The sequence below is a fragment of the Dryobates pubescens genome, chromosome 3 (genome assembly GCF_014839835.1).
Source record: "Dryobates pubescens isolate bDryPub1 chromosome 3, bDryPub1.pri, whole genome shotgun sequence".
In the NCBI taxonomy this organism is placed as follows: Eukaryota; Metazoa; Chordata; class Aves; order Piciformes; family Picidae; genus Dryobates; species Dryobates pubescens.
This window is the reverse complement of record NC_071614.1, coordinates 22,548,843-22,559,880: the sequence shown is the minus strand read 5'-3', so window position 1 is coordinate 22,559,880 and position 11,038 is coordinate 22,548,843. Positions and strand designations below refer to the sequence as shown.

Genomic DNA, 11,038 nt, shown 5'->3' with positions numbered 1-11,038 from the left:
CTTGGCTTGCTCAGCTGGGCTCTGCAACCACTGAGGCACCAGCTCCTGGAGTCACAGAAGAGGCTTGGGTGGGAAGAGGCATTTAAAGGTCCAGCCTCCCTGCAGTCAGAAGGGACATCTTCAACTAGATCAGACTGCTCAGAGCCCCATCCAACCTGACCTGGAATGTTTCCAGGGATGGGGCTTCTACTACCTCTCTGGGCAACCCTACCAGTGTCTAACTCCTTGGAGAGCTGGAAGTTTACTTTCCTAAAGCTCAAGGTCCTGACTATGCTCCTTGCCTGACCCATGTCTCTCAGGCCTGTGAGCTCCACCAGTGAGTGGTCACTGCAGCCCAGGTTGCCTCCAAACTTGACATCCCCTATTAGCTTCCTTGTGTTGGTGACCAGCAGGTCCAGTGTCACATCCCCTCTGGGTAAGGCTTACCTTAAGAAGTTATCCACCATGCATTCCAGGAGTCTTCTAGATTGCCTGCATCTCACTGGGCTACTTCTCCAGCAGATATTGGGGTTGTTGAAGTGCCTCAGCAGGGCATGAAGTCTCCTGGAGCTGGACTATGAGGACTTCATCAATAAGCTCCCCTTGATCTGTAGTAGACACTAGCCCTGAGATTCCCTTTGCTGCCTTATTCTCTCATTCTTAACCTTAAACTTTCAAGCTGCTCATGGCCATTCCTGAGGGACAGTCCTTCTCCTTCACACTATCCTTTACTTGACAGAGAGGGCAACACCTCCACCATACCTTTCTCATCTGCCCTTTCTGAACACCAAGGTTCAGTCATGGCAACTAGAGTGTAGCTTTCTAGAAGCATGGTGGCTTCCAGCTCCTCCTGCTTGTTGCCCATGCTCTGTGTGTTGGTGTTGAGGCACTTCAACTGGGTCACCTCCTTATAGCAACACCCCTTCATTCCTTTGAGGTATTTCACTGGTGCTTCCCAGTGCTCATCTTGAGCTCCCATTAGCTCATCTTTCTAAGACTTCAAGTGTGGTGCAGTGTCCTCCAGCATGCCTCAGAGCAACAGTGAATGCCCCCACTAGCAGAGGTAGAGATTTAGACTAGATATAAGGAAGAAATCCTTTCTGCTGGGAGTGGTGAGGCACTGGCCCAGATTGCCCAGAGAGGTGGTAGATGCTCCATCCCTAGAACCATTCTAGGTGAGGGTGGACTGGGCTCTGAGCAACCTTCTCTAGTGGCAGATATCCCTGCTGAATGCAAGGCAGTTGGGATAGATGGCCTTCAAATGTCCCTTCCTACCTAAACCATTCTGTGACTCTATCATTTTCCCCTCTCTTCATTTAAAACCATCTCCCCTTGTCCTGTCACATCAGACCCTGCTGAGAAGATTGGAATCATAGAATTGTTCTGGTTTAAAGAGACCTTTAAGATCATCATCTCCCACCATTCGCACTGCCAGGTCACCTATAACCCATGCCCCATAGAATAGAATAGAATAGAATAGAATAGAATAGAATAGAATAGAATAGAATAGAATAGAATAGAATAGAATAGACCAGGTTGGAAAAGACCTTTGAGATCAAGGAGTCCAACCTATCATCCAACACCATCTCATCAACTAAACCATGGCACCAAGTGCCCCATCCAATCTCTTCCTAAACACCTCCAGTGATGTGACTCCACCACCTCCCTGTGATCTTCCCCATCTTGCTTGTAGGTCCCTTTTAAATACTGAAAGGCAGCAATAACGTCTCCCTGGAGACCTTTTCTCCCTTTTCAGGCCGAACAACAACTTCAAATCTCAGCCTGTCCTCACAGCAGAAGGGTTCCAGCTCTTGCATCATGAGTGTGGCCTCCTCCTGTCCCAACAGGTCCATATCTTTTCTGTGCTGAAGACCTCAGAGCTAGACCCAGCACTGCAGGTGGGGTCTTACCAGTGCAGAGGGGCAGAGTCTCCTCGCTTGACCTGCTGGCCACACTGCTTTGGATGCAGCCCAGGACGCGGCTGGCGTCTGGTCTGCGAGCACACATTGCCGGCTCACATCCAGCTTTTCACCCACCAGCGCCCCCAGGTCTTTCTCCGCAGGGCTCTCGAAATTCAGGGAATGTTTGGGAAGCCCGGAAAAGAGCAACCTCCAGCTCCTGCGGTCACAAAGGGAGGCGAACAAATGGGGGTCAGTGGTCCCAGACCGTGGAGGTGTGTTATGAGAACCCTAAACCCCCCAGCCCGTGCGGGACAAGCACAACATGAGTCGTGAAGGGGTGAAGATCTCCCCCAGAAAGAGCAGAAAGGCTGAAGCCCGACGCGAGAGTAGACGGCAGAGCCTCCGGAGAAGGGGCGATGGGGTCGTGAGGCTGTGCCTGGCGAGGTCCCGCCCCAGAGGCTTCAGGCCGGCCCCCGCCCGCTCCGTCCCGCCCCTTCGGTGCCTCCACCTCCGCCGGCACAGGCTGAGCCCCACACCACCGGCAGCCCCGAGATGTTGCAAGCGTACAGCCGGACCCCGTCCCGCCGCCTTGTCCGGCGCAGAGGCCGCTCCAGGCGCTGCTACTCGCCCTCGGAGTGGTAAGACACACATACACACACACATCCAGCGCTGGGCACCCCATGTGCACGGGCACCCCATGTGTACGGGCACCGAGGAGTCGGCGTCCGGACACCGCAGCAGCTCCGGGACTGCCAGCCCTGGTCAGGGCACCGGAACAGCACCGGGACTGGGTCAGCGGGCACCGGCACTGCCATGGCTGAGAGGGTCCGGGTCCGGGCACCTAGGATGAGCGTCCCGATCCGGGTATCGGAGCAGCACTGAGAATGGGGTACCGGGCAGCAGAGGAGCACCGGGGGCAGGGGAGTGGGGCCGGGGACCAGGCGGCGGAGCAGCCCCGGGGGGTCCGGTGCTTCGAGGCCGGACACCGGAAAGTCCGTGGGAGTCTGGGCACTGGAGAAGAGTCTGGGGAGTGGGGGTCACGTACCGGGGACCACCCCGAAGCTGAGGGTTCGAACACAGGGACAAGCCCCTCGAAGGGTCCGGCCACCCCCGGCCCACTTCCCCACGTTGCCGGCTCATCCCGGCACGCTGGCCGGTGCCTGCCCGCCCTTGGTGGCTGCCAGTGGCCCGGGCCGGTGTCACTCAGGCTGGTGCCTGCCCGGGGAGGGAGCTGCGGGGTGAGTCACAGGCAGGAAAACGATTGCATCAGGAACGGGGCTGTTTTTCCAACTGGGGCTCTCGGAAAATCCTGCTCCCGCTTCCCTCCATCCATCGCTTCTCTCTCCAGTGCCATGGAGAGGGAAGCGAGCGTCTCGATCAGCAGCTTGGTGCCCACCTCCGCCAGCACGTCCCCCACGGCCACTTTCAAGGAAGAGCTGCTGTGCCCCATCTGCTACGACCCTTTTCGGGAAGCCGTGACGCTGGGCTGCGGCCACAACTTCTGCAAGGGCTGCGTGACCCGTTCCTGGGAGCACGGCGCTCACGTCTGCCCCGTGTGCAAGGAGCGCTCTTCGCTGGACGACCTCCGCATCAACCACACGCTCAACAACCTGGTGGAGAAGATCCTCAAGGAGGAACGACAGAGGCGAGGCCAGGCAGCCGCCCTCTGTCCCCTGCACCACCAAGAGGCCAAACTCTTCTGCCTGGAGGACAAGGAGCTGGCATGCTTTGCCTGTCAGAGCTCCAAGCAACACGAAGGGCACAAGCTGCGGCCGGTGCAGGAGACAGCGACAGATTTCAGGGTGAGGGATGCTCCAGGAAAAGGCAGGGAGGGGGAGGATTGATGGCCTGGGAAAGCACCCCAAGGCATCTGGAGGGGTGCAGCTTGCAAACGCCCTGGTACCAGCACATGGCTTTGGTTTGTTGTACCTGCTAGCGTGCCAGGATGAAGAATGAAGCAGTCACACTGTGAGGGTGGATCCCCGCAGAAGTTCACCTCCTGCCTAAAAACTACCCAGTGCCACCCTGTGCCCCAGCAGTTTGCTCTGTGGGGAAGGGGAGTGGGCAGATTCTTTGAGGGGTTTTGAAGGGTGGGCTGGTCCCCACGTTTCTTTGGCTTGTTGATCCTGGGGCAGGCCAGGCTGGATCTGGCCATGCTGGTTATTGCAGCAGCTGATTGTTGCAGCAGTGCCTCGAGGCTGGGAGTGGTTGCACAATTCGCCCAGGATGTGGGATGGGGACACAACCCCGGGCCCTGCGGGGCAGGATGGGCCACGGCTGTGTGGGGAGGAGTAGGAGAGGATGGGGCTCTGGCCAGCAGCTGGGCAGCGTGCCAGGCCCCGCTGCGTTTCCCATCCAGGAAAGCAGCTGCTGCCTCCCTGAGTCACCCGTGGGGGATGAGCCAGATTTCAAATGTCGCGGGGAGGACGTGGGGCTGCTGTTGGGCAAGGCCTGGCCAGCTGCCCGCGGTGCTGAGCCTCCCTGGGAGCTGCTGTCAGCACCAAGACAGGCAGGGACTTGAGTGTGCACCAGCAGAAGGGCTTAAAAATGTAAGGGAGGATTCACCACGGAGCAAAGCGCCCCAGGCTGGCGTTGCCCAGCCCCGCACCACACTGACCCCATCCAGCGCTGGCAGATCTCAGGCTGCAGGAGGGGAAAGCTTGACTCGAGCGAGGATCCTGCTTAACCTTACCCTGCTGGGTTTGGTGCTCTTTTTCCACTTGGGCATAGGCTTGTGAGGTTCCTGAAGGCATTTCATCTCCACAGGCCAAGCTGAAGAACATGGAGACCTCCCTGCGGGATAAAGTGAAGGATTTTGGGACCGCCCATCGTGCCTACGAGTCCATCTTGAAACACAACCAGGTGTGTGGCCCCTCCCCAGTAGGGCCTGATCCTGGCACACGTGTACACGTGTGCACAGACACCCCCTGAGGTGCAGCTGGCTCTGGGGTGGAACCGTCCTGGGCTGCTCTGTCCTTGAGCGAGGGGAGCGATGCTGGGAGGGAGGAAGGATTCCGATGAGGAACTGAGCACCAGAGGGATGAGGCTGGCTGGGACATTGATTTGTGGAGGAGCCCAGTGGGAGCCTAGCGAGTCCCTGAGCACTGGAGCTGCTTGGAAGGCTCTGGAGGAAAGTTCAGGAGGAGGCTGGGGGAGCCCAGGGGAGCTGTGGATTCTGATGGGAGGTGGGGACATCCCTCCACGGGGCAGGCGGAGGTGACGCAGCTGAGGGAGCAGATCAAGCAGGAGTTTGAGAAGCTGCACAGCTTCCTGCGCGCTGAGGAGCAGGCACTGCTGGACGAGCTGCAGGAGGAGGTGCAGCACAAGCAGGACTTCATCGAGGGCAAGATGAAGCAGCTGTTGGAGAGCTGCCACACCCTGCTCAACGAAGCCAAGCAGCTCCAGAACGACCTCAAGGAGGACGACTACACCTTCCTCATGGTAAAGTCCGTGCCCTACAGGGTGCCACCTCTGCCCTGGCACCCTCCTGCGAACCTTTGGGTGTTTATAAGCCCCTGGGACTCTTTACAAGTGGGGGTCTGATGCTTGATGTCTTCTTCTCTTGCAGGCTCACAAGAACCGCAAGCGCAGGTAAGTCCTGGTCCCCGCTGCATCCCATGCCGAGTGGCACAGGGTGCTGGAGGTGGCTGAGCCCCCACTCTCCCTCCCTGAATGGGGCTGAATGGGGTCTCCTGCCTGGATGCAGAGTGAGGTCACTGCCCCAAGTGACTTCCTGTACCAGAACATCCCTTCTGGGTCTGGGTGCTTGTTGTAGTTTGAGCTGGGTGCCCCCCTGGTGCATTCACTTCCTGTGTCCAGAAGTCCAGCCCAGAGGGATGGACACAGGAAATTGTGTATTTCCTACCATAATTCTTTGCACCACTATAAGATCCAGTGCGGAGTCTGGCACTTCCTCTTTCCTTCCCTCTTCGAGACTTGGTAACTGGGGGAGAGATCTCCCGGCCATGGGCCTGATTAGGCCCAAGGCCACAGGGGGACGGGCAGTCTCAGGCCTGGCCAGCTGAGACTAGCCCAGCAGAGGGAGGGGGAAGAAGGAGCCCTGGGGGTTTTGCATGCACCCTCAGGTGGGGATGGGATCTTTCTTTGTCACTGCGCTTTGGGTTTTCTGTAACATTCACCGCTTTCTATTTAAACTTTCATCACTTTTGCAATCCGTTTGCCTGAGTCGTTATTTCTGCCTGTGGTGGGGAGGGGACCTGCCTCAACCCATTACAGTGCTCCAGCAGAAGGTGGTACTGGAGGGCCCCAAGGCCAAGGCAGCACCCCTTGGCGCTTCTGGGCAGGGTGAAGGAACACACATGCAGACACAAAGCAGCACTGCAGGTCTTGGGGGCAGCATTAAAACCTTGATGTTGGCGCTGAGATCCTCCCACCATCATTGTCTATCCTCCTGGGTTGTGGAGAAAAGCCCGGAAGGAGATGGATGGTGTTAGTGGGGAAGGCTTTGCCAAAACATGGGGTGCCAGGGGATCCAACCCACTGCCTTCCTCCATCCTTGACCCATCTCTGTCCTCTGTCCCTGCCCAAGGATTGCCTGTACAGCTGAGGAACCAGAGGGCATGCCTGTAGGGATGCTTTTTGACGTTGCCAAGTACCTGGGCTCACTGCAGTACAACGTGTGGAAAAAGATGCTCAACATCATCACTGTAGGTGAGGTGCTGAGTCCCCCTCCAAAGGATGGTTGTCCCAGCACTAGCTCAAGCAGCTTTTGCATGGGGCAGCCTCAAGGGTGGTGGGTGCTGGAGAGGAGCATGGAGCAGCCATGCCTGTGGCTGATGGGCCTGAGGAGGGGAGTTGGAGAGTATAAAGGCTGCTCTGGGGCATTTACACCCCAAAAGGGAAACCTTTGAGGGTGTGTTTCTCCATGGTGAGCTGGGGGATGGATGGATGGATGGATGGGTGCAAGGACAGGTGGATGGACAGATGGATGGACGGATGGATGGATGGAAGGATGGGTGCAAGGACAGGTGGATGGATGGACGGATGGAAGGATGGGTGCAAGGACAGGTGGATGGATGGATGGATGGAAGAATGGATGGAAGGATGGGTGCAAGAACAGGTGGATGGGTGCAAGGACGGATGGATGGATGGATGGATGGATGGATGGATGGATGGAAGGATGGGTGCAAGAACAGGTGGATGGGTGCAAGGACGGATGGATGGATGGATGGATGGATGGATGGATGGAAGGATGGGTGCAAGAATAGGTGGATGGGTGCAAGGATGGATGGATGGATGGAAGGATGGATGGATGGATTGATGGGTGGATGGATGGACAAGTGGATGGACAGATGGATGGAAGGGTGCAAGGACAGGTGGGTGGGTGGATGGATGGATGGATGGATGCAAGGACAGGTGGGTGGGTGGGTGGATGCAGGGACAGGTGGGTGGATGGATGGATGGATGGATGGAAGGACAAGTGGATGGACAGATGGATGGAAGGACAAGTGGATGGACAGATGGATGGATGCAAGGATGGGTGGATGGAAGGATGGATGCCTGCAGGGCTACCGTCCCCCCATCAGCTGATCCCTGCAGCAGTCCAGGCTCCTAACACACATGTCCCCACCACAGTCCCCTTCACCTTCAACCCCAACTCCGCGGCGGGCTGGCTTGAGGTGTCAGAAGACCTCACCAGCGTCACCAACAGAGGCTACAAGATGCTGGTGGAGAACCCTGAGCGCTTCACCTCGGCCCCCTGCATCCTGGGCTCTCGGAGCTTCTTAGACGGCTTCCACACCTGGGAGGTGGACCTGGGCGGCGTCACGAACTGGCGGGTGGGGGTGGCTCGGCCGCCCAGCGGCGCCCAGTGGACCTTCCACCACGACGCTCGCTCCGGCTTCTGGTACATCTATCACCTGCCCGGCATCGACATCGAGATGGACCGAGCCTCCAACGCCACGCGCCTGGAGACCGCCCTGGGCAGCGTCAAGCGCATCCGGGTGGAGCTGGACTGCGACGAAGGGGAGCTGTCCTTCTACGACGCCGACCGCCGGGCCCACATCTACACCTTCCACGAGAAGTTCAGCACCGCCGTCTACCCTTACTTCTACGTGGGGCCGGCGGCCGTGGGCGCCGTGCACGAGCCCCTCCGCATCTGCCCCCTCCGGGTCCGCGTCCAGGAGGATGTCTCTGTTTAACGGCCGCCGCCGCCGCCACCTTCACCTGCATTTGGGGTTCCCCAGGTGCTTTTTCTTTTCCTCCCCCTTCAGCTTTCCTTAGGGAAAAGAAAAGAAGGAAGAAGAGAAGGAAGAAAAGAAGGAAGAAAAGCAAAGCAAAGGAAAAAACAGAAAAGAACAAAAAAAAAAAAAGAAAAAAGAAAAGGAAAGAGGAAAAGGAAAAGAGAGAAAAAGAAAGGAAAAGAAAGGAAAAGAAAAGAAGGAAGAAAAGAAGGAAGAAAGGAAGAAAAGAAAAGGAAGAAAAGTGTCTATTTAGTCTCTTTTTAAAAAAAAGTCATTAATAAAGGTTGTCATTCTGATATGATTCTGTGCTTCTGTGCCCCCCCAACCCTCCCCTGCCCCGCCCCCAGCTCCTTTCCCATTGGAACTGGATGATCCTTGAGGTCCCTTCCAACCCTAACAATTCTCTGATTCTATCAACAAGCCCTTTCCTCCTCCTCCTCCTCCCCAGGACTTTATCCCTTTGAAAGGCTTTTCCACAAATCCCCAGCTGCAGGAGTCCGGTGATGATGTGCAGGTTGGTGTTTGGAGGTAGAAGTGTGATGAGAGGAGGCTCAAAACCACCCTCTGCAACCCCATGCTGGGTCTGTCTTGATCTTAATCCTGCCCAAAAGGTCTGTCTTTCCGTTCTGGTGAGCACTTGGGGCTCCAAGGTGATGCTCTGGGGAAAGAGAAGGTGCTTGGTGAGCTGGGATGCCGCGGCTGCCCACGCAGCCTGGCCAGCCAGGACCTCTCTGGCAGGATGCTGATATTAACGGGTGGTTTCCATGGTTTCTCCCTGATCACAGAGGATGCTTCCTAGGAACAAGAGCAGGCAGGCAGAAAACAAAAGGGAGATGCTGAGGCGTGCCGTGTGGGGTGTTCTCCAACTTCATTACGTCAGCTGATGTTATCCATGCCCAGATGAGCATCCCTGGATGTGGGGAGAGGAGGAAAATCGGTGTGAGCATCCAATTGCCATCCCTGTGCTGTACCCTGGTGCTGTCACTACCACTCCCCACCCCCCCAAAAGAGGGAACCTAAAACCGGGGGTTTGTGCAATAAATGGTACCTGCATCTTTGCTGAGATTAATTCCATTGACCCAGACACAAAGAAATGTCTTGAAGTGGAAGCCAAGGCGGTGAAGCTGCTCCTCCCACCAGCATGGACCTCTCCTCCGGAGGACATTCATCACCCAGCCTGCAGCAGCGGGTGATGTCTCCCTGGGGCTGAGCATTTATGCACAGCTGGAATCGTTTAGGCAGCTAAAGACCTTTAAGATCATCAAGTCCAGTCATTAACCCAGCACTGCCAGGTCACCACTAAACCACGTCCCTCAGCAACACAGCTACACAGCTTATAAACCCCTCCAGGGATGGGGACTCCATCACTGCCCTGGGCAGCCTGTCCCAGGGCTTGGCAACCTTTCTGAGGAAGAAATTGTTCCTCATGTCCAACCTAAACCTTCCCTGGCAGAACTTAAGGCAGTTTCCTTGTGCCCTGTCACTTGTTCCTTGGGAAGAGACTGAGCCCCACCTCACTCCAACATGCTCACAGGGAGCTGTAGAGAGTGAAGTCTCCCCTGAGCCTCCTTTCCTCTGAACGACCCCAGTTCTCTCAGCCTCTCCTCACAAGACTTGTGCTCCAGATCCTTCTCCAGCTTTCTTGCTCTTTGTTGGACATGCTCCAGCCCCTCAAAGTCCTTCTTGTTTTGAGGAGCCCAAAACTGAACCCAGGATTCACTGAAGGACGAAGTTGAGGGGAGCTCTGATAAGGGACGGGTGGGGTTTGTGTGGGAGCCTCCTTAGTAGCCAGCACGGCCTTCCCTGACCCTGAGAACCGACCTGGGATATGGTGGGTACCGCTGGCAGGACCTTCTCCAAGCTAGAGAGAAGTCTGAGAGGGCATCTAATCAATGCCTATAAATATCTGAGGGTTGGGTGTCAGGAAAGAAGGGACAGGGACAGCCTCTGCTCACTTGTGCCCTGTGACAGGATAAGGATGGAAACTACAGCACAGGAGGTTCCACCTCACCATGAGGAGGAACTTCTTTACTGTGAGGGTGACAGAGCAGTGGAACAGGCTGCCCAGAGAGGTTGTGGAGTCTCCTTCTCTAGAGACTTTCCAGCCCTGTGTGACTTGTGATGGATTCTATGGTCCTGCTCTGGCAGGGGGGTTGGACTTGAAGATCTCCAGAGGTCCCTTCCAACCCCTAACATCCTGTGATGCTTACAGTTATTGGAAGGATATAATATTAGTTCAGTATTACCATTAGTATTATTTATATTATTAGTATATCATCATCATTATATCATCAGTATAACATCATCACTGCCACACCTTGAGTCCTGTGTACAGTTCTGGGCTCCTCAGTGTAGGAAAGATGTTGAGCTGCTGGAAGGTGTCCAGAGAAGGGCAACAAAGCTGGGGAGGGGTTTGGAGCACAGCCCTGTGAGGAGAGGCTGAGGGAGCTGGGGTTGCTTAGCCTGGAGAAGAGGAGGCTCAGGGCAGACCTCTTTGCTGTCTACAACTCCCTGAAGGGAGGTTGTAGCCAGGTGGGGGTTGGTCTCTTCTCCCAGGCAACCAGCACCAGAACAAGAGGACACAGTCTCAAGCTGTGCCAGGGGAGGTTTAGGCTGGATGTTAGGAAGAAGTTCTTCATAGAGAGAGAGATTGGGAATTGGAATGTGCTGCCCAGGGAGGTGGTGGAGTCCCCATCCCTGGAGGTGTTTAGGAAGAGACTGGCTGGGGTGCTTGGTGCCATGGTTTAGTTGATGAGATGGTGTTGGGTGATAGGTTGGACTCCTTGATCTCAAAGGTCTCTTCCAACCTGGTTAATTCTATTCTATTCTATCCTATCCTATCCTATCCTATCCTATCCTATCCTATCCTATCCTATCCTATCCTATCCTATCCTATCCTATCCTATCCTATTCTATCCTATCCTATCCTATCCCAATATATTGTTTGTATTATTA

The 11,038-nt window shown here is 55.9% G+C and overlaps 1 protein-coding gene across 3 annotated transcripts; it reads left to right on the top strand.

Annotated features, from left to right (window-relative positions):
* Window positions 1–2,425: 2,425 nt before the first annotated feature.
* On the top strand, window positions 2,426–8,097 carry TRIM35 (tripartite motif containing 35). 3 transcript variants are annotated; one of them, XM_054179770.1, is made up of 7 exons: window positions 2,426–2,518; window positions 3,229–3,682; window positions 4,611–4,742; window positions 5,091–5,321; window positions 5,449–5,471; window positions 6,430–6,551; window positions 7,476–8,097. In XM_054179770.1, the coding sequence occupies exons 1-7, from the start codon at window positions 2,433–2,435 to the stop codon at window positions 8,039–8,041; spliced, it is 1,614 nt and encodes a 537-aa protein (XP_054035745.1). In that variant the 5' UTR covers window positions 2,426–2,432; the 3' UTR covers window positions 8,042–8,097. The 3 variants fall into 3 exon arrangements, with proteins under 3 accessions (XP_054035745.1, XP_054035744.1, XP_054035743.1); XM_054179769.1 differs by having other exon boundaries at window positions 2,433–3,682; window positions 4,647–4,742; XM_054179768.1 differs by having other exon boundaries at window positions 2,433–3,682.
* The last annotated feature ends 2,941 nt before the right edge of the window (window positions 8,098–11,038 follow it).